The sequence below is a fragment of the Heterodontus francisci genome, chromosome 17 (assembly GCF_036365525.1).
Source record: "Heterodontus francisci isolate sHetFra1 chromosome 17, sHetFra1.hap1, whole genome shotgun sequence".
In the NCBI taxonomy this organism is placed as follows: Eukaryota; Metazoa; Chordata; class Chondrichthyes; order Heterodontiformes; family Heterodontidae; genus Heterodontus; species Heterodontus francisci.
The window spans coordinates 4,952,319-4,975,512 of NC_090387.1; the positions used below are offsets into that span (position 1 = coordinate 4,952,319).

Below are 23,194 nucleotides of genomic sequence, written 5' to 3' on the forward strand. Positions count from 1 at the left end.
GAGTCAGCACCTTCAGGAACTGTACCCCAGTGAGAGTCAGCACCTTCAGGAACTATCTCCCCAGTGAGAGTGCCTTCAGAAACTGTACCTCAAGTGAGAGTCAGCACCTTCAGGAACTGTACTCCAGTGAGGGGCAACACCCTTGGAACAATGGGCACTGGCAGTGCTAGCTCCTCTCTCGATGTGTAGTATGCAGTGTGAGCCCCTCACTCTGCCTACTGTATAGTGCTCTGTCCCCTCTTGATGGGTATTGTACTATTTGCCCCTCTAGATGAGCATTCAGCAGTGATGGCTGCTCTCTGGATGGACACTGCACAGTGCTGGCCGCGCTGTCAATGAGCACTGTACGGTGCTAGCCTCTCACTCGATGGATATTGTGGAGTGTTAGCCCCACTCTCCGCAGCAGGTGCCTTGTCTATTTTTGAGCTGAGTTTTGGCCAGTATCTAAGGATTGTGTCTCCCAAGTGCCTAGAGAGAAGGGGATACACCCATGTCTAAGAATCCTGTCTGACTTTTGAAGGCTGGTCCGATAGGTGCAGGAAATGTGTCGTCAAGCTGCATGTCTCTGAATCACAGTGCAAAATGCAGCACTCCCAGCTCGAGGCTCTGAGCCCCAGGAAGCAAGTCTCTACAGCAGCTGCTTGTGTTCATCGGATTATGGTTAGAATAACGGGCAGAGGAGGAGTTTGCTTCACTGTACTGGAACCACAGTGACCCAGTGAGACTATATTTGGCAACAAGGCTGGTATCAGTGAAACAACAGCTCGGCAAAAAATCTGGAACAAATACACATTGTTAAGGAAAAACTGCACCCCACCCCAGCCTGCATGCACCCAACTGCAATTCCCCAAGCAGACAACCCCCACCCCCTGCAGCTATTTGACTCAGAGGTGAGAGTGCTACCCACTGAACCAAGCTAACGTGAGTGTGCAGTGACGATGTTTATATCCCCTCATATTTCCCTCCATAACAACAGTGACTACACTTCAAAAGTGCTTCATTAGCTGTGAAACGTTTTGGGACAGCATGAGGTTGTGAAAAGTGCAAATTCTTTTTTCACACTTTCTTATGGGGAACACAGTGGGAATGAGAAGGCATTAAAGCTCTTGACATTATGGGCCCCTCGATGTTGTGGGCCGTGGCGGGGAGGCCCGTAAAATGCTAGTGGGAGCAGCCTGCCATGACACATGACGCTGAGAAGGCCACCCGGAGCGACTCGCACGCCTTTGGAACTCCGTTGAGTTCCAAGGTGAGACACTGGTGAGGAGGGGGGAGGAATAAAATTATCAGGGTGGGAGGGGTGGGGGAGTGGAGAAAACACTTTTTGCTGATGTGGGGATGGTGGGAAGGGGTTGAAGGGAAAATATGAGAACGTTGTGAGGGAACGTTCGGGTGGGGAATGAAATAAGTTTTCTGAATATAGGGCAATGAAAAGAGCATGGGGTGGGGGGGGGGGGTTGGGAAAAGGCCTACATCTTCTAATTATTTATTGAAAGCAAATCTAATCTAATATCCCTTTAAAAATGTAAATCTTTGCTAAGTAATATCGCGGGGGCTGTGTGGCAGCACCTCCGTGTCGGAAGGCCGCTCTTTCACTGATAAAATTCAGCCCTATGTTTCTGATTGTGCTCAGATTAATTAAGAACTTGAGCGCCTTATAGTGATGGCAGTAACAGCTTTCCTTGTGATGCTTCTTTGGTTTTAAATGTAGGGGATAGGCTTCTTCAGTAATCACCCAACTGCTGTGTTCATAACCCCAATTACCTGCAAAAACATATTATTGTTCTCACTGTAAGTGTTCATCTGAAAGACTAGAGAATCTTGAGTTATTCTTAGAGCAGAGAAGGTTAAGGTGAGATTTGATAGAGGTGTTCAAAATCATGAAGGGTTTTGATAGAATGAATAAGGACAGACTGTTTCCAGTGACAGGAGGGTCGGTAACCAGAGACACAGATATAAAGTGATTGGTAAAAGAACCAGAGGTGACATGAGGGAAAAAAAATTACATAATAAATTGTTATGATCTGTACTGCACTGTTTGTAAGGGTAGGGGAAGCAGATTCAAAAGGGAATTGGATAAAGAAGGGAAGAATTTACAAAGCTATAGGGAAAGTGCAGGAGAGTGAGACTAATTGGATAGCTGTTTCAAAGAGTCAGCAGATACACAATGGGCTGAATGGCCTCCTCCTATGTTTGTATCATTCTCTGATTCTAGGTATCTATCTGGGTGGTTGAAGTCTTGTACTATGTGTGTCCTAGTGTCACATTTCTCAAAGGCGTTGCACGTCTGTAGGGCAATAAATTATGATTGGCTGAAATAAGCAGTCTGTTAAATTTGTTGAGAGGAGTGCTGGGAGTATCCAGGACACAAAGGAGCAAGATGATATAGTATGAAGAGGACTCAGAACAAGAAACAAAGCTTGTACAGAAGATCCAAGAAAGACAACAGCGACCAATACATTTGAAGAATGTAAACAGCTAGAATACCTTTCTCAAGGCTGTGTGCACAGAGGTACATGGAACAAGAGGTTGAGGAAAACCAAGAAAGCGCAGGATGAACAATTTCAAGAGTGACTGGTCGCAGAAAGGGATACGGATGACTGAAGTGGCCAGACTAGTTCAGGACTGACAGCAGTGGAGTGAATTTGCTTGGCCCCATCACCACTTCTGAGCTGGATGGAAATTTAGTCAGTAGTAAAAGATGGAGCAAAGTATAGTCATTGTAGTAATGTAGGAAATGTAGCAGGCAATTTGTGGATCCCACAAACGGCACTATGATCATGACCAGTGTTTTAACCAAGGCGGGATTAATGTACTGTTAATTCAGTCCCACAACTCCACAGGCCATAGCATATCAAATAAGGTTTCCCACCTACCAAAGAATATTCAAATTAAATACTGTATTTTTCCGCCAGAATAAAGCACACCAAGCCAGGTTTCTTTAAATAACAACAACATTAATTATTTATTAGAAAAGAAATAATAGGCCTTAACTACAAATGAGATAAATCTATATATATAAGAAAATTCCTTAATCCCTTAACCCTCATGCACACACGCATATATTCAAAAAGAAGTGGTTAACTAGTTTCTGGTTAAAACAACTGTTTCTTAGGAATGGAAGGAATAATAAAAAAAAATTGAGGTTCACGTTCTGGTAGGATGTTTTCAGTACAGTGAGGTGTCCCAGAGTCGGATGCCATTCGAAGTCTCTCCAGGTGAGGTTGATGAACAGTCTGTGATGGGTAGGTGTTCACGACAATTTAACTGCAGCAGGCATCACATAAGTCTTCCATCAGGGTGTAGTAACATCTGCTTGGGTTTTGAAGCAGCAGTCTAGCAGTAGAAGAATTCTTCAGATTTCAGGATTTTCGTAGAACACAGGAGGCAGCAGGAATTTCACTGGATGCAGAAATTCTTCAGAGACTGGAGGCAACAGGAATCTATCACCTTTCAAATGCAGGATTCCTTTCAAGAGATGCAAGTCTCCTTTACAGAGAGAGGTAACACTTTTCTGGGTCTTTTCTCTCTTCTTCCAGGCAGGTCAAGCAAAGATTTCAAATGCCTTTGTCCAATTCACAGGCTTTTCAAGGGTCCAAAATGAAAAAAGAACCTTCCTGAACATGGTCACATGTCCAGACACAGTGTCTCCCCCTTGTCACTCAAGCTGCTTTGAAGAAAGGCCAAACCCCTGTGATTTCCTTGAAACTACTGACCTTCCTGTCCTTTTTCAAGTTTACCTTCCTTTCAAAACACCCATTAAGTTCAACCCTTGTTCTGAGCTTCCTTTCAAAACATTGCAGGAATTCCAATTATTTTTGCAGGAGTCTTTCACTGAGCAAAATCTTTTTTTCAGTTTTTTTTGAAACACATAAAAGTCCAAGATTGTAGTACAAAAATACAGATAATCAGTTTTTCTGCCATTGGTCACACAATGCACCCATCCTCCTGATTGCCCCACTTTCCCACACCAAGTGTGAAGTGAACACATTTTGTTACTCAATTGGATGTTAATCAAACAGACAAATTTCTCATCTCCAATATTTTTATAACTAATAAAAGTGCACAAAGAAAATGAAAATAACATCCAATTTTTAAAAATTGACTGTATGATTTTTCTCTCCGGGTATTTGCTCGCAATGGTGTCCTGGAAATTAATCTCAATGCCTGGAGACTCCAAGCCAATCCCAGAGTGTCAGCAATCTGTTTGACTCAAGAACCTATTGTAGCCGTGTCTGATCCTGTCTACTCCCAATGTCCATCTGCACTTTCCAGGAGAGATAACATAATAACTGAAAAGATCAGGGACCCTCTGTAGCACAGAGTTGTGTAGGGCAATTGAGATCAGTGAACTCACCACAGATTGGGTGTTCAACCTGGGAATGACTCAGTCTTTATCACTCAATATAAAGGGGAGGGTTTGAACTAATTCTGTGAACATTGTACCGGGTAGTGCCTTTATCAACAATCCCATTGTGTTTCTCTAAAATAGTACAATATTGAGATTATATGGCTGGCCTTGTATGATTTTTGTCTGCATGATGAATGTTAAACTCTGGTGTGCACAATGTATTTTTCTGCTAAGGTGGAGCTAATTCTGCTTAAGGTCACAAAACGAAATTGTTGGGAAAACAAACTGAGGTCACTCAGAGGCTAATTGTTGTTTGGTCATGGATTAGCAGATTATAATGTGCCTGTCAGTTTCACACTGTAGCTCAGAAGCACCCATCATTTTGCATCTTTAACAAAGTGTGACATCTATAGTGTGACATTAGCATCTGTTACTACTAGATTTCTCACGACATTGTCCAGGCTAAGTCAGGGGATAAACTACCTTAGGACAGAGATGCTATAATGTGTGACTCATACTAGACTAGAGGTATATGTTCCTTTAGTATTACAGGGTGCAATTACTGTGATTTTTTTAAATTAAATTAATTTTTTAAATTAATAGGTCAGTTCAGGTCAGGCTGGTTTTCTTTTTGTATTTAGGGCCACAATGTTTGCTTGTCAAATAAAAAGTGGATGAGATCAGGAATTGTGCAGATTATGCTTGTCGACATCAAGTGAGGAGTGACGGTGCGGGATGTGACGTGTGTTTCTCTTTCTGTTTAAAACATTATTTCAAAATCATGAAGGATCTGAACAGAGTAGATAAAGGGAAACTGTTCCCATTGGCGGAAGGGTCAAGAACTAGAAGACACCAGTTTAAGGTGGTTTGTAAAGAGCCAGAGGCGACATGAAGAAATACTTTTTCACGCAGCGAGTGGTTAGGATCTGGAATGCACTACCTGAGAGTGTGGTGGAGGCAGATTCAATCGTGGCTTTCAAAAGGGAATTGGATAATTATCTGAAGAGAAAGAATTTGCAGGGCTATGGGGAAAAGACAGGAGAGTGGGACTAGATGCATTGCTCTTACTGAGAATTGGCATGGGCACGATGGGTCGAATGGCCTCCTTCTATGCTGTAACCATTCTATGATTCTATGATTATCATTTTCTAACTATGAAAAATACTGCTGATAGTAATCAGAGCTTTTTTATTTGTCTGAGAATCAAAATTCAACTCATTTGTGGGAAAAGAAAAAAGAACTTAAATTAGGATGAAGACACGACCCAGGAATTTCCGGCTGGTGATGGGTGGGACGATTGGAATGGGAAGTAGCCAGTCCTAATTCTCTGGCCATCATGGAGTGGGGCAGGCCGAACAGACCAGCTGGTCATTTCCTGTCTGTCACTTTTCATACGTCCAGTAATTGGAAGATCCGATTATGGCCAAATCATGGCATTAGAACCTTCAATGATAATAAAGTTCAAATTTCTTTGTTAATAAATAAAAGTGTTGAAAAAAATGGGGAAAAACCACTTTTTCTTAATGCTCCCTATGATTTTTTTCCTGTGTTTTTACTTGCAGCATCCTGCAATTCCTGGAGACTGCAGGACAATCCAGGAGGGTTGGCAACTCTAACTGCGTTCCAGATCCATGTCCTCACTAATGAGGGGGACCTGCTGGTCTAGCGGCAGCTCTCACATCCTGGAAGCTGCGAGAGATAGAGACAGTGAGACAGCAGCCTGCATTGTGAGCACCAGCATCTGGAACGCAGGCTTCTGTCTGTCTCTCCACCCGGTGTTGCCAGAGTTGCAGTCTTTGCTGCTGTGAGGATGGAGGCACTGATTGGACTGTGGTCTGTTAGCTGGGAGTCTGCAGCAGAATCCAATGAAGTGGCCACACTCTCCAATGAGCAAGCCTCATCGATGTAACTGTAAATGTGAGCTGTAGACTTCCGAGTCGTGCCAGGCAGTTGCCGCACATCCTCACAGACTGAACGCCAAGCCTGCATGATGTTCGTTGTATTTATAAGTTCCTATTGGCCCATGCCATTTTTGTCCCCATGCTCTGTTGTCTCACTTTGTGGCCAGCAGTGTTCTCTGACAAGCTGGCAGGCCAATACTGGAACAGAAAATAATATCTTTGTTAATTTTATTCTGCCTGTCTTTTGTTCAGGAAGGGAGAACAATGTCGCGCCTCTCTCTGACCCGCTCCCCTGTGTCTCCTGTGGCATCTCAAGGCATCCCACTGCCAGCTCAGCTCACGAAGTCCAATGCTCCTGTTCACATTGATGTGGGAGGTCACATGTACACCAGCAGCTTAGCGACCTTAACCAAATACACAGACTCCAGGTAAGAGCATTACTGTATTAACATGACACCCAAACACTCACTGTCAGCAGAGAATCAAAGCTTAGAACACAGTCATTCACTTTGGGGCCTTGGTTTTCAAACCAGTTCTCACTGATGGGATGAAAATCCCATCTTGGCATCTTACTACAAATCTCACTCAGAAAGATTGGAAAATGGAGATGACAGACTGGCAGAGTACATAGAACATAGGAAATAGGATCAGGAGTAGGCCATTTGGCCCTTCGAGCCGGCTCCGCCATTTAATAAGATCATGGCTTATCTGATTGTGGCCTTAACTCCACTTTCCTGCCTCCCGATAACATTTGAGTCCCTCGTAGATCAAAAATCTATCTAAGTCAGCCTTGAATATATTCAATGACCCAGCCTCCACTGCTGTCTGGGGAAGAAAAATTCCTAAGATCAACAATCCGCTGAGAGAAGAAATGCCTCCTCCTCTCCATCTTAAGAGGGAGACCCCTTATTTTGAAACTGTGCCCCCTAATTCTAGATTCCCCCATGATGGGAAATATCCTTTCAGCATCTACCCTGTCAAACCCCCTCAGAATCATATATATTTCAATAGGATCACCTCTCATTCTTCTAAACTTCAATGAGTATAGGCCCAACCCGCTCAACCTTTCCTCATAAGACAACCCCTTCATCCCAGGAATCAGCCTAGTGAACCTTCTCTGAACTGCTTCCAATGCAAGTATATTCCTCCTTAAGTAATGCGACCAAAACTGTATGCAGTGCTCTAGGTACAGTCTCACCAATGCACTGCACAATTGTAGCAAGATTTCCCTACTTTTATACTTCATTTCTCTTGCAATAAAGGTCAACATTCCATTTGCCATCCTAATTACTTGCAGTACCTGCATGCTAACATTTTGTGGTTCATGTACAAGGACATCCAGATCCCCTCTGTACCACAGCATTCTGCAGTCTCTCTCCATGTAAATAATATTCTGTTTTGCTATTCTTCCTGCCAAAGTGGACAACCTCACATTTTCCCACATTATACTCCATCTGCCAAGTTTTTTCCCACTCATCTATCCCTTTACAGACATGTGTCCTCCTCACAACTTGCTTTCCTACCAATCTTTGTATTGTCTGCAAACTTGGCTACAATCCACTTGGTCCCTTCATCCAAGTCACTAATATAGATCGTAAATCGATAAGACACCAGCACTGATCTTTGTGACACTCCACTAGTTACAGTTTGCTAACCTGTTAGTTAGTCAATCCTCTATATGTATTACCCCAACACAATGAGCTCTTATCTTGTGTAGTAATGTGGCACCTTATCAAATAACTTTTGGAAATCCATCTACTGGTTCCCCTTTATCCGCCTTACTGTTTCAACCTCAAAGTATTCTAATAAATTTGTCGAACATAAAACTGTGTTGGCATTGCCTGATTGCATTCTAATTTCCTAAATTCCTTAATAATGGATTCCAGCATTTTTCCAATGACAGATGTTAAGCTAACTGGCAATAGTTTCCTGTATAGTTTTCTGTGACCTCCTCTCTTTCTTGAATAGAGGCGTTACATTTGCAGTTTTCCACTCTGCTGGGACCTTTCCGGAATCAGGGAATTTTGGAAGATTACAACCAGTGCATCTACTATCTCTGCAGCTACTTCTTTTAAGATCGCAGGATGCAGGCCATCAGGTCCAGGGAATCTGTCAGCCTTTAGTCCCATTAGTTTTCCCAGTTCTTTTTCTCTAGTGATTGTGATTGTTTTAAGTTCCTCCCTCCCTTTTGCCTCTTGATTTTCTGCTATTCTTCTACTGTGAAGTCAGATACAAAATACTTGTCAAAGTCTCTGCCATTTCCTTGTTTCCCATTATTAATTCTGCAGTCTCATCCTCTAAGGGACCAACATTTACTTTAGCTATCTCTTCCTTTTTATATATTTGTAGAAGCTTTTACTATCTGTTTTTATATTTCTTGCTAGTTTATTTTCATACTCTAATTTCTTCCTCTTTTTTTAATCATCCTGTGCTGATTTCTAAAATTTTCCCAATCCTCTGGTCTACCACTAATCTTTGCAGTATCATACATCTTTTCTTTCAATGTGATACCATCCTTAACTTCCTTAGTTAGCCACGGATGGTGCATCCTTCTCGGACAGCCTTTCTTTCTCAATGGAGTAGAGGGCACAACTGCGAGAGTGGAGTTTGGCATTTGGGAAGTTCTTCCAGCTTCCACTGTACCTTCCCTGGGAGTATTTGGGGCAGTGTAGAGGGAGCTTTACTCTGTATCTAACCTGTCCTGTACCTGTCCTGGGAGTATTTGATGGGACAATGTGGAGGGACCGATATGGGGTGTGGGCTTGGCTAACTGCCCCCTCTCTCCATCTCTCACTGGGGAAATGATTCACAAACCCCAACCACCCACTAATCCCTCACCCCATGGCCGTTCTACACCTATTATTCTGGATAGTGAGTGTTCACAAAATGTCTGCTGTGATCTTTTGCACAGTGGCTTTGTTTTTTTCAGTCTGTTGGTATTGGGAGTGACACAGAGACAAAGCAGAAATATAAAACCCTAGGCATACAAGGGGCTGCTTATTGATTGCATAAAGTGTTTAGCATCGATTTCTCAGAGTCCTTGCATCTCTGAAGAATATTCCTCTGGTCAGCTGCTATTGGCTGTAAAGTACCAGCCCCTGGTGTGGAGAGGCCATTAACTCCCACTGGACTCATGGCTATATTTTAAACAAAATATTGTATTTAATCAGGAATGGGGTTGTCGTGGTTTCAGCCGTGCCCCTAGCCAAGCTGTTCCAGCACCACTACTGACCGAGCTGGCTGAGTCCTGAAGGACATAGCGGCCAGTCTGAGTCTGCAGCAGGTGGTGACAGAATCAACAAGTGGGGAAAAACCTACTTGACCTCCTCCTCACCAGTCTGCCTGTCGCAGATGCATCTGTCCATGACCATATTGGTAGGAGTGACCACCGCACAGTTCTTGTGAAGACGAAGGCAGTTTTTACACTGAGGATGCCCTCCATCATGTTGTGTGGCACTACCATCGTACTAAATGGGATAGACTCAGAACAGACCTAGCAGCTCAAAACTGGGAATCCATAAGGCACTGTTGGCCATCCACAGCAGCCAAATTGTATTCAACCACAATCTGTAACCTCATGGCCCGGCAAATTCCTCATTCTACCATTACCATCAAGACAGGGGACCAACCCTGGTTCAATGAGGAGTGTATGACAGCATACCAGGAGCAGCACCTAAAAATGAGGTACCAACCTGGTAAAGCTACAAAACAGGACTACACGCATGCTAAATAGCATGCTATAGACAGAGCTAAGCAATCCCACAACCAATGGATCAGATCAAAGCTCTGCAGTCCTGCCACATCCAGGTGTGAATGGTAGTGGACATTATCATTGGGCGGCACTGTAGCGCAGTGGTTAGCACCGCAGCCTCACAGCTCCAGGTACCCGGGTTCGATTCTGGGTACTGCCTGTGCGGAGTTTGCAAGTTCTCCCTGTGACCGCGTGGGTTTTCGCCGGGTGCTCCGGTTTCCTCCCACAGCCAAAGACTTGCAGGTGATAGGTAAATTGGCCATTGTAAATTGTCCCTAGTGTAGCTAGGTGGTAGGGAATATGGGATTACTTCAGGGTTAGTATAAATGGGTGGTTCTTGGTCGGCACAGACTCGGTGGGCCGAAGGGCCTGTTTCAGTGCTGTATCTCTAAATAAAATATAAAAATAAAAATAAAGTAGTTTATGGCACAGAAGGAGGCCATTCGGTCCATCAAGTTCATGCCACCATCCTCAGTGATGGGGGAGCCTGCACCTGAATTCAAAAGACAATGCTGAAGCATTTGCAACTATCTTCAGCCAGAAGTGCTGAGTGGATGATCCATCTCGGCCTCCTGTTGAACATAGATGCCTATCTTCAACCAATTCGATTCACTCCACGTGATATCAAGAAACGGCTGAAGGCACTGGATACAGCAAAGGATATGGGTCCTGACAACATCCGGGCTGTAGTACCGAAAACTTGTGTTCCAAACCTAGCCGCACCTTTAGCCAAGCTGTTCCAGTACAGCTACAACACTGGCATCTAACAATGTGGAAAATTGCCCAGATTGTCCTGTCCACAAAAAGCAAGACAAATCCAATCTGACCAATTACCACCCATCAGTCTCCTCTCAATCATCAGCAAAATGATGGAAGATGTCATCAACAGTGCTATCAAACAGAATCAAGCGGCACTTATTCAGCAATAACCTGCTCAGTTTGGGTTCCGCCACGGCCACACAGTTCCAGACCTCATTACAGCCTTGTTCCAAACATGGAGAAAAGAGCTGAATTCCAGAGGTAAGGCGAGAATGACTGCCCTTGACATCAAGTTTGGCATCAAGGAGCCCTTGCAAATGGTTGGGAATCAGGGGGAAAATTCTCCACTGGTTCGAGTCATGCCTAGCACAAAGGAAGATGGTTGTTCTTGTTGGAGACCAATCATCTCGACCCCAGGACACCACTGTAGGAGTTCCTCAGGGTAGTGTCCTAGGCCCAACCATCTTCAGCTGCTTCATCAATGACTTTCCCTCCAATAAAGTCATAAGTGCGGATGTTTACCGATGATTGTACAGTGTTCAGTACTTTTTGCAACTCCTCAGATACTGAAGCAGTCCTTGCCCACATGCAACAATATCTAGACAACATTCAGGCTTGGGCTGATAAGTGGCAAGTAACATTTGTACCAGACAAATTCCGGGCAGTGACCATCTCCAATGAGAGAGAACCTAACCATATCGCCTTGAAATTCAACAGCATTACCAGCGCTGAATTCCCCACCATCAACGTCCTGGGGTTACCATTGACCAGAAACTTAATTGGAGCAGCCATATAAATACTGTGACGACAAGAGCAGGTCAGAGGCTGAGAATTCTGCACTGAGTGACTCACCTCCTCACTCCCCAAAGCCTGTCCACCATCTACAAGGCACAAGTCAGGAGTGTGCTGGAATACTCTCCACTTGCCTGGATGCGTGCATCTCCAACAACACTCAAGAAGCTTAACACCATCCAGGACAAAGGCGTCTGCTTGATCAGCACCCCATACAGCTCCTTAAACATTCACTCCCTTCACCACCGACGCACTGTGGCTGCACTGTGTAGCATCTACAAGATGTACCACAGAAACTCACCAAGACTCTTTCGAAAGCACCTTCCAAACTTATGACCTCTACCACCCAGAAGAACAAGGGCAGCAGACGTATGGAAACACTGCCACCTGCAAGTTCCCCTCCAAGTCACACACCATTCTGACTTGGAATTACATTGCCATTCCTTCACTGTCACTGGGTCAAAATTCTGGAACTCTCTCCCTAACAGCACTATGGGGGGTACCTACATCCTATGGACTGCAATGGTTCAAGAAGGCGGCTCACCACCACCTTCACAGGGGAAATTGGGGATGGGCAATAAATGCTGGCATTGCCAGCGAAACTGACATTCCATGAACAATAAAAAAAAGCTCCATGCTCTGCATCAGGTTTATACAGGATATTGTCATATATACCTTTTGACCTCACGTGGAGGTATTATAAGATTACATAGAATATTCAGCACAGAAACAGGCCATTCAGTCCAAAAAGTCTATGTTCTGATGAAAGGTCACAGACCTGAAACTCTGTTTCTGTCTCCACAGATGCTGCCAGACCTGTTGAGTATTTCCAGCACTTTCTGTTTTTATTTCAGATTTACAGCAGCCGCAGTTTTTTGCTTTATGTTAGTCTGTGCAGGTGTTTATGCTCCACAAGAGCCTCCTCCTACCTTACTTCTTTTCACCTTATCGACCTGTCCTTCTATTCCTTCCTCCCTCGTGTTTATCTAGCTTCCTCTTAAATATATCTATGCTATTCATTTCAGCTACTCCTTGTAGTAGTGAATTCCACATTCTCATGACTCTAAGTGAAGAAGTTTCTCCTGAATTCCTCATTGGGTTTATTAGTGATTATTTTATACTTCTAGTTTCTAGTTTTAGGTTTGTCCACAAATGGAAACATCTCTACATTAGGGGAGATGATGGCGTAGTGGTAATGTCACTGGACTTGTAATCCAGAAATCCAGGTTAATGCCCTGGTGACATGGGATGAATACCACCATGGCAGCTGGTGGAATTTAAATTCAATTAATTAATAAAAATCTGGAACTGAAAGTTAGTCTCAGTATTGGTGCCATGAAACAATTATTGATTGTCATAAAAACCCATCTGGTTCACTAATGTCCTTTAGGGAAGGAAATCTGCTGTCCTTACCTGGTCTGGCCTACATGCGACTCCAGACCCACAGCAATGTGGTTGACTCTTAATTGCCCTCTGAAATGGCCTAGCAAGCCACTCAGTTGTCAAGGGCAATTAGGAGTGGGCAACAAATGCTTGCTTTGCCAGTGACGCGACATCCTATGAAGGAATAAAAAAAAATCTACCCCATGAAACCCTTTCATAATTTTAAAGACCTCTATCAGATCACCCTTCAGTCTTCTCTTTTGTAGAGAAAAGAGCTCCAGCCTGTCAGTCTTTTCTGATAGTTATAATCTCTCAGTTCTGGTATCATCCTTGTAAATATTTTTTTTGCAGCTTCTCCAGTGTGTCTATATCCTTTTTGTAATATGGAGACCAGAACTGTTCACAGTACTCCTTTTGTGGGATTGTCAAACATCCTTTACCTCGAATAGAAATCTGAGGACAAGGAAATACTGAAACACGTGGTTAATGTAGTAGTGGTGATCTGACCAACGGCAGGTCCTCTGCTCATTCCATGCTCCCTCCACGCCTAGTGGTCCTGCACTTTCCTCTTCAGTTACTCGTAAGAGCCTTCCATTTTTTAACTTCCATGAGAAATGAGCAATAGGAACATAATACTTAACTGGTTAATACTTTTTATTAAATCAAGTTAATGAGATAATAAAGCACAACACCTTAGATTGGTATTGATTGTACTCACATACCGAGGTCTCATTCAAGAGGTCACAAATGTGTTGTGACTGCTTACGCTAGCTTCAGCAAGACTAGATTGAAGTTCACCAGAAGCTGCAATATGTTGTATCTTTTATGGGATTAATTACATAGCACAAATGTGGGTATAATATGTTGCCACTCTTTGGCTGGGATTTTACTGAGCTCCTGATGTCAGGCTCCATGGCTGGTGGGGGGCCAGAAGATCATTCCGGCAGCAGCCCACCACGGAGCCCGAAGCTGGGAGTGCCAGGCCTAACCTTCCTAGTGGCAGCGAGGCTCTGTGGTGCACCTGTCCCCCGCCGCTGGCCGACAGGACCCGGATTAACATATTTAAATTAATGAAATAAATACATTTAAATAAAATCAACAGCGATCTTACCTTGGGGCCGCAATCTTCCGAGCGGCAGCCGGCACTCCTGTGCCTTCACTTTCCTGTCCAGGGAAGGCAGGCGCCACCATGGTGGGGAAGGGGTGAGCTTATGATTTTTAGTGCTGTGGGGTGGGGTGGGGCAAAATGGGCTCTAATGCAAATTACTAGTGTAGGGAGGGGAGACCTTTGCACTTTGATCAGTTTGTGGAGGAGGAAGGTCAAGTGTTGAAGGTAAATGTTTTGGCGAGGGGAGAGGGCAAATGTTGAATTTTATTAATATGGGGGGGAGGGGCGATAGATTTATTGGCGGCACATTGTGGGGGGGAGGAGAAATAGCCCTATAAAAATGTAAATGACCTGGCAGGGCTGGTTGCCCTTTAAAAATAATGTCATTGCCGGCCTGACTGGCTCATTATCCTGGCCACCGAGAGGAAGATTGCAGCGGCATGTTGGGGGGCCCCATTCTTTTCACCCACTGCCTTTCCTGGCGGTGGGAGAAGAAATTCCAGTCCTCTGTGTGTATGCTTTTGACAAGTAAGTTCCGTTAGTGTTAAGGTTAGCTGTTACCATTTGTTGTGCAAGTCTTAGGTTGTGTGTTAAACTCTGGGCCATTCCAAAAATGAGTGCTCATTAGTCTGCTGTCGCATTCGAAATCTCATGCCATTGCAGAATGAATACCAGTATGTTGTTATATATTTTAACTGATTACTATGGCAGTTCTACATGGTATATCTGTATTTACATTCTGTTCTCAGGATAGGACGCCTTTTCAATGGGACAGAGCCCATTGTCCTGGACAGTTTAAAGCAGCACTACTTTATCGACCGAGATGGAGAGATTTTCCGATACATCCTAAGTTTCCTCAGGACGTCGAAGCTCCTGCTGCCAGAGGATTTCAAGGTGAGTGTGCAAGGATTTAACAACAACAACAGCAAAAACCTATTTTTATTTGGTGGCTTTAACACAATAAAATGTCCCAAGGCACTTCACAGGAGCATTATAAAACAAAAGACGATATTAGATCAGATGATCAAAAGCTTGGTCAAAGAGCTAGGTTTTAAGGAGTATTATAAAGGAGGAAAGTGAGGTGGAGAGGTGGAGGGGAGGGTATTCCAGACCTTGGAGCCTAGGCAACTGAAGGCCTGGCCACCAATGGTGGAGTGATTAAAATCAGGGATGCACAACAACAGGCCGGAATTAGAGGAATGCAGGTTTTTTGGAGGGTTGTAGGGCTGGAGAGATTAGAGATGGGGAGTGGGGAGGGCAAGGCCATGGAGGGATTTGAAAACAAGGATGAGAATTTTAAATGAAGATGTTGCTTGACTGGGAGCCAATGTAGGTTAGCGAGCACAGGTTTGATAAGGGAACGGGACTTGGTGTAAGTTAGGACACAGGCAGCAGAGTTTTGGATGATCTCAAGTTTAACAGCCAGAATTGTGTTGGAATAGTCAAGTCTAGAGGTAATGAAGGCATGAATGAGAGTTTCAGCAGCAGATGAACTGAGACTCGGCAAAATCGGGTGATGTTCCAGAGGTGGAAATAGGCGGTCTTAGTGATGGCACGAATATGATGTCGGATGCTCATCTTGGGGTCAAATATAACACCAAGGCTTAATATCAGACTGTTGCCAGGGAGAGGGACAGAGTCGGTAGCTAGGAAACAGAGTTTGGAGTGGGGACCGAAAACAATGGCTTCAGTCTTCCTAATATTTAATTGGAGGAAATTTCTGCTCTCCCAGTACTGGATGCCAGATAAGCAGTCTGGTAATTTAGCAACAGTGGAGTTGTCAAGAGAAGTGGCAGTGAGATAGCGTTGAGTGTCGACAGCGTACATGTGAAACTATATTTGGATTAATTTCCCTTTCTTGCTCACTTTTCCATTCACAGTTGGTGATCTGCTCAAAATTGCTGCTTCACGTTGGGCTGTGGATTCCACAGAATGAGAAAGGAAAGGAATTTGCATTGCATTTTTATAGCGCCTACAATACTTGGTCGAAGAGGAAGGTTTTCAGGAGGCTAGGTCAATTGAAATTTTCATAAGAACAGGAAGTGGCTGTGCAGCCCCTCCAGCCTGTTCCGCCATTAAATTAAATCACGACTGATCTGTAACTTGACTCCATTTATCCGCTTTGGTTCCATTAATACCCTTGCCTAAGAAAATCTATTAATCTCAGATTTTTCATTGACGCCTGGCCTCAACAGCTTTTTGGAAGAGTAAGTTCTTGATTTTCACTACCCTTTACGTGAAGAAGTGCTTCTGACATCACTCTGAACAGCCTGGCTCTAATTCTAAGGTTCTGGCCCCTAGTTTTGGACTCCCCCACCAGAGGAAATAGTTTCTCTCTAGCAACCCTATCAAATTCTTCTATCATCTTAAACTCAATTAGATCACCCCTTAATCTTCTAAACTCGACGGAATACAACTTTAGTATGCAACCTGTCATCATAATTTATCCCTTTTAGTCTCTGTATCATTCTGATGAAACAGCAATAGTTAGATTTCTGTTGGGCATCAAGGGATATGGAGCATAGACAGATAAATGAAGTTGAGGTACAGATTACCCATAATCTAATTGATAGGATTAGATAAAGTAAGGTGTGAGGAAACTCATGTGGAGCATAATCACTGGCATGGACCTCTTGGGCAGAATGTGCTGTACATTGTATGTGGAATGATGGAACAGGCTTGAGGAGCTGAATGGCCTACTCCTATTTCTATCTGAGCAGGAGACTCGGAAACAAAAAAAAGACGTGAAATGAAATGACTCTTGTTGCAGGATTTCAGTCTGTTATATGAAGAAGCGAAGTATTACCAATTACAACCCATGGTCAGGGAATTGGAGAGGTGGAATCAGGAAAAGGAACATCGAAAGTCCTCACAGCCCTGTGAGTGTCTAGTGCTGAGGGTGACCCCTGACCTGGGAGAGCGTATCAGTCTGAGCGGAGAGAAATCCTTAATAGAGGATATTTTCCCTGAGACCGGGGATGTCATGTGCAACTCTGTAAACGCCGGGTGGAACCAGGATCCCACGCATGTTATACGATTTCCAATCAACGGATACTGCCGGCTCAACTCAGTCCAGGTGAGCCCCGGTCTTGGCCTCAGTTTGGGGCTGTCAAGTTTTCTCTTTGATAAACCTTATAATCCGTACCAACACTGGGGTTTGGTGATTACTGTCCATGTGCTGCTGCAACTGCCGATCCTCGTTGGGTGCATATGTGAAGAATGGGCTCTTAAGAGAGGTACTGGAAGGCTGACAGCACTGCACCACAAATAGTGATTGAAATGGGCAGTGGGAAATAATGATCAGGAAATATACACCAGGTCAGTCAAAGATAAGTGGGCATATGCACACCAGGACACTGGGACACAAGTGTATCAGAGATACATATACACACAAGCACTTATAGGGACCAAAACACTTAAACATCAGTGTCAGAGATACTTGTGTACACACATAATAGGCTTGCCAGTGAATTTGATGCTCATGGAATAAAAGAGACAGTGGCAGCATGGATACAAAGTTGGCTGAGTGACAGGAAACAGAAAGTAGTAGTGAACGGTTGTTTTTCAGATTGGAGGAAGGTATACAGTGGTGTTCCCCAGGGGTCAGCACTAGGACCGCTGCTTTCATATATATTAATGACCTAGATTTTGGTGTATAGGGCACAGTAGCAAAATTTTCAGATGACACAAAACTTGGAAGTATTGTGAACATGAGGAGGTAGTGATAGACTTCAAGAGGGCATAGACAGTCTGGTGGACACATGGAAGATGAAATTTAATGCAGAGAAGTGTGAAGTAATACATTTTGGTCAGAAGAACAAGGAGAGACAAGTTAAACGAAAGGATCCAATTATAAAGGGGGTGCAGGAACTGAGAGACCTGAAGAGAGCTGACACTGGCTTGATGGCCCAAATGGCCTCCTTCTGTGCTGTAACCATTCTATGATTCTACAATAAGCGACAACTAAAGTATTGCGTCCAGTTCTGGTCACCACACTTTCGAAAGGATGTGAGGGCCCTGGAGAGGGTGCAGAGGAGATTTATTAGAATGATTCCAGGGATGAGAGATACAAGGTTAGGTTGGAGAAGATGCTGCTGTTTTCCTTGGAGCAAAGCAGGTTGAGGGGAGATTTGATAGAGGTGTACAAGATTATGAGAGATTTAGATAAGGGAAACAAGGAAAAGCTGTTCTCATTAGCTGATGGTACAAGGGATGAGGGGACACAGGTTGAAGGTTTTGGGGAAGAGATGCAGAGGGGATGTGAGGAAGATCTTTTTTATGAACCAAGTGGTAATGATCTGGAACCCATTGCCTACAAGGGTGGTGGAAGCAGAGATGATTAATGATTTCAAAAGGAAATTGGATGGGCTCTGGAGGGAAATAAACTTGCAGGGCTACAGGGATAGATTGGGGGAATGAGACTGACTGGATTGCTCTGCAGAGAGCCGACATGAACTTGATGGGCCGAATGGCCTACTTTTGTGCCATAATAATTCTATGACTCTATGAGGACCAAGGCACTGTGACACCAGTCTCTTTGGGATAGAATTTGTGCCTTAGGTCTCCGTGAGCAGAGTGTTACACTCCGCAATTTCGGGTTCCGAGGTCAGTGCACTTCCTTTTTAAAAACCTATGCCCTGGTATTTCACAGGAAAATTCAATGCTTTTGCTTGAAGGAGGCACAACACAATCCCAATAATTTCCACTCTTCCACAAAGCACCGCCATTGCCCCTCCCCAATTCCCCATTTCTTGGACAAGCCTATCCATTAAGAGCTGGGAATTTTTCCAGCCATTTCCCTTCACTGAGACCTTTGCCCATCACTGGTAAAGCTGGTAATTTAGCCAGGTGTGGCTCACACTCTGCTGTGAGATGGACGGTTGCGTTTATTTTTCATGTAGTGCTTGAAGTCGTTCCGTTGGTGGGTTTGTATTGATTCCATCTGTTCCATCTTTGAACCATGCACCAAATGTTAAGCAGATGTCGGGCTGCTCTGAGAGGAAACAGGAGTTTGCCAAACTAAATATCACTTAATGGTGCCCTCCAGCTCTTCAGAATACACAAATCTCTTGATGTGAATGGATATAATGCGCAACTGCCATCATGTAAATCCAAAACTATATGAATCAGGAACCCCTTCATTACCTATTTACTGATCAGTGGAAAGGACCACTTTAGTATTTACCCTCTCATACCCTTTCTTAATTTCCGTCTTAATCTACTTTACTCCAGAGAATACAGTCCTGGTTTTAAGTCTGTCATACTAACTCCACACTCTCATTCCTGTTACCAATTTAGTGAATATTCATTTCACCTTTTTCATGACTCCAATGTTCTTTATATAATGGGGCAACTAATCACTTATAGTGTAATTGATCTCCTTGCTTTTGGAATCAAGGTCCCTAGTATAAATAATCTGTAATTTTTTAGAGTAATTTATGGGAGTAAATTAAGGGTAAGTCATAGCAGGGCAGCTCGGCAGTGTGGAGTGCTCCTCCTGTGCAATATGGGAAGTCAGGGACGCTTCCAGTGTCCAGAATGAACACGTGTGCAGGAAGTGTCTCCAGCTGCAGCTTCTCGAAATCCGCGTTTTGGATCTGGAGCGGCGGCTGGGACACTTTGGAGCATCTGCGAGGCTGAGTTCATCGTGGATAGCACATACAGGGAGGTGGTCACACCGCAGGTAAAGACTGCTCAGGCAGAAAGGGAATGGGTGACCGCCAGGCAGAGTAGAAGAACTAGGCAGGTAGTGCAGGAGTCCCCTGGGTCCATCTCCCTCTCTAATAGATTTTCCGCTTTGAATACTGTTGGGGGAGATAGCTTCTCAGGGGAATGCAGCAATAGCCAAGTCTGTGGCACAACGGGTGGCTCAGCTGCACAGGAGGGGAGGAAAAATAGTGGGAGAGCTCTAGTGATAGGGGATTCTATCGTAACGGGTACAGATAGATGTTTCTGTGGCCAAAAAAGTGACTCCAGGATGGTATGTTGCCTCCCTGGTGCTAGGGTCAAGGATGTCACGAAGCGGCTTCAGGACATTCTGAAGGAGGAGGTGAGCAGTCAGAGGTCGTGGTTCACATTGGTACCAACGACAAAGGTAGAAAGAGGGATGAGGTCCTGCAACAAGAATTTACAGAGCTAGGTAGCTGATTAAAAAGCATGACCTCAAAGGTTGTAATCTCTGGATTACTGCCAGTGCCACATGCGAGTGAGTATAAGAATAGGAGGATAGAGCGGATGGATAGCGTGGCTGAAGGGATGGTGCAGGAGGGAGGGCTTTAGTTTCCTGGATCACTGGGTCTGTTTCTGGCGAAGGTGGGACCTGTACAAGTCGGACAGGTTACACCTGAACGGGACCAACATCCTTGCTGGGATGTTTAACAAAGCAGGTAGAGAGAAAACGGAATTATAGACTGGTTAGCCTGACATCAGTAGTGGGGAAAATGCTAGAGCCCATTATAAAAGATGTAATAGCAGAGCTTTTGGAAAACAATGACAGGATCGGACAAAGTCAACATGGATTTACGAAAGGGAAATCATGCTTGACAAATCTACTGGAATTTTTGGAGGATGTAACTAGTAGAATAGATAAGAGAGAACCAGTGGATGTGGTGTATTTGGACCTTCGGAAGGCTTTCGATAAGATTTCACATAAGAGATTAACATGCAAAATTAAAGCACATGAGATTGGGGGTAAGGTACTGACATGGATAGAGAGCTGATTGGCAGACAGGAAACAAAGAGTAGGAATAAACAGGTCTTTTTCAGAGTGGCAGGCAGTGACTAGTGGGGTACCGCAGGGATCAGTGCTAGGACTCCAGCTATTCACAATATATATTAATGATATAGATGAGGGAATTAAATGTAATATATCCAAGTTTGCAGATGACACAAAGCTGGGTGGGAGTGTGAGCTGTGAGGAGGATGCAGAGAAGCTCCAGTGTGATTTGGACGGTTGAGTGAGTGGGCAATTGCATGGCAGATGCAGTATAATGTAGATAAATGTGAGGTTATCCACTTTGGCTGTAAAAACAGAAAGGCAGATTATTATCTGAATGGCGATAGATTGGGAAAGGGGGAGGTGCAGCAAGACCTGGGTGTCCTTGTGCAGCAGTCGCTGAAAGTAAGCATGCAAGTGCAGCAGGCGGTTAAGAAGGCAAATGGTATGTTGGCCTTCATATCGAGAGGATTCAAGTACAGGAGCAAGGATGTCTTGCAATTATACAAGGCCTTGGTGAGACCACATCTGGAGTATTGTGTGTAGTTTTGGTCTCCTTATCTGAGGAAAGATGTTCTTGCTATGGAGGGAGTGCAGCAAAGGTTCACCAGACTGATTCCTGGGATGACAGGACTGACATTTGAAGAGAGATTGGGTCGATTAGGCTTGTATTCGCTAGAGTTTAGAAAAATGAGAGGGAATCTCATAGAAACCTACAAAATTCTAACAGGACTGGACAGACTAGATGCAGGAAGGATGTTCCTGATGGCAGGGGAGTCCAGGACCAGGGGTCACAGTCTAAGGATAAGGCGTAAGCCATTTAGGACTGAGATGAGGAGGGATTTCTTCACATAGAGAGTGGTGAGCCTGTGGAATTCTCTACCACAGAAAGCATTTGAGGCTAAATCATTAAATATATTCAAGAAAGAGTTAGATATTGTTCTTAGGGCTAAAGGGATCAAGGGATACGGGCAGGAAAAGGGAACAGGGTACTGAGTTTGGATGATCAGCCATGATCGTATTGAATGGCGGTGCAGGCTCGAAGGGCCAAATGGCCTACTCCTGCTCCTATTTTTCTATGTTTGGTCGTGCTGTTGGGGGAGGTTTAAACTAATTTGGCAGGGGGATGGGATACAGAGCGGAGGTACAGTAGGGGTTGATGCACAGCCAAATATAGAAGAGAAACTAAGTCAGTCTGGAACGCAGAGTAAATGTAGACCTGTTAAGGCACAAGCGAATAATGCAAAGCTGGATTGCATCTATTTTAACGCAAGGAGTCTTACAAGTAAGGCAGATGAATTGAGGGTGTTGATTAACACATGGGAATATGATATTATTGCTATCACAGAGATATGGTTGAAGGGCAGGACTGGCAGCTAAATATTCTAGGGTATAGAATCTTCGGGCGTGATGGGGTGGGGTGTGCGTGTAAAAGAGGAGGTGGCATTGCACTATTGATCTAGAAATCAATTACTGCACTAAGGAGGGATGATATCTTAGACGGTTCTTCAAATGAGGCCTTACGGGTAGAACTTAAAAGGGGGCAATCACTGCTGGGCGTGAACTGCAGGCCTCCAAACAGTCAGGGAGAGATAGCGGAGCCGATATGTAGGCAAATCTCAGACAGGTGCAAAAATAATAGGGTAATAATAGTAGGAGATTTCATCTTCCTCAATATTAACTGGGATAGTCTCAGTGCAAAAGCCTTAAATGGGGCGGAATTCTTTAAAGTGCATCCAGGAGGCCTTTTTGAGCCAGCAAGTAGAAAGTCCTACAAGAGAAGGGGCAGTACTGGACCTAATCTGAGGGAGTGAAGCCGGACAAGTGGTAGAAGTGTCAGTGGGGAAGCATTTCGGGAATAGTAACCATAGCTCTGTAAGATTTAAGTTAGTTATGAAAAAGGACAAAAATGGACCGGAAATAAAGGTACTGAATTGGGGGAAGGCCGATTTCCATATGATAAAACAGGATCTGGTCAAAGTGGACTGGGAGCAGCTACTTGTAGGAAAGTCTATATCAGACCAGTGTAAGTCATTCAAAAAGGAAATAGTGAGAGTTCAGGGCCAACATGTACCCGTTAAGGTGAAGGGTAGGACCAACAAATTCAGGGAACCCTGGATGTCAAGGGATATAGAGGATTGGATCAGGAAAAAAAAGGAGGCTTATGGCAGATTCAGAGCACTGAAAACAGCGGAGGCATTAGAGGAGTATAGAAAGTGTAGGGGAGTACTTAAAAAAGTAATTAGGAGAGCGAAGAGGGAGCATGAAAAAACACTGGCGGGCAAGATAAAGGAAAATCCCAAGGCGTTTATAGGTATATAAAGGACAAGAGGATAACCAGGGAAAGAGTAGAACCCATTAAGATACCAAAGTGGCAATCTGTGTGTGGAGTTGGCAGACTTAGGTGAGGTTTTAAATGATTACTTTTCATCTG

The 23,194-nt window shown here is 44.1% G+C and overlaps 1 protein-coding gene across 2 annotated transcripts in view; it reads left to right on the forward strand.

The window, feature by feature from the left end:
- The window catches only part of LOC137379143 (BTB/POZ domain-containing protein kctd15), a 91,793-nt gene that overhangs the window by 52,955 nt on the left and 15,644 nt on the right, over positions 1–23,194 (forward strand). For both annotated transcript variants that reach the window (XM_068049858.1, XM_068049857.1), the window contains exons 2-4: positions 6,505–6,680; positions 14,795–14,939; positions 16,816–17,121. In XM_068049858.1, coding sequence (XP_067905959.1) covers positions 6,505–6,680; positions 14,795–14,939; positions 16,816–17,121 — 627 coding nt within the window. The remainder of the gene's footprint in view (positions 1–6,504; positions 6,681–14,794; positions 14,940–16,815; positions 17,122–23,194) is intronic.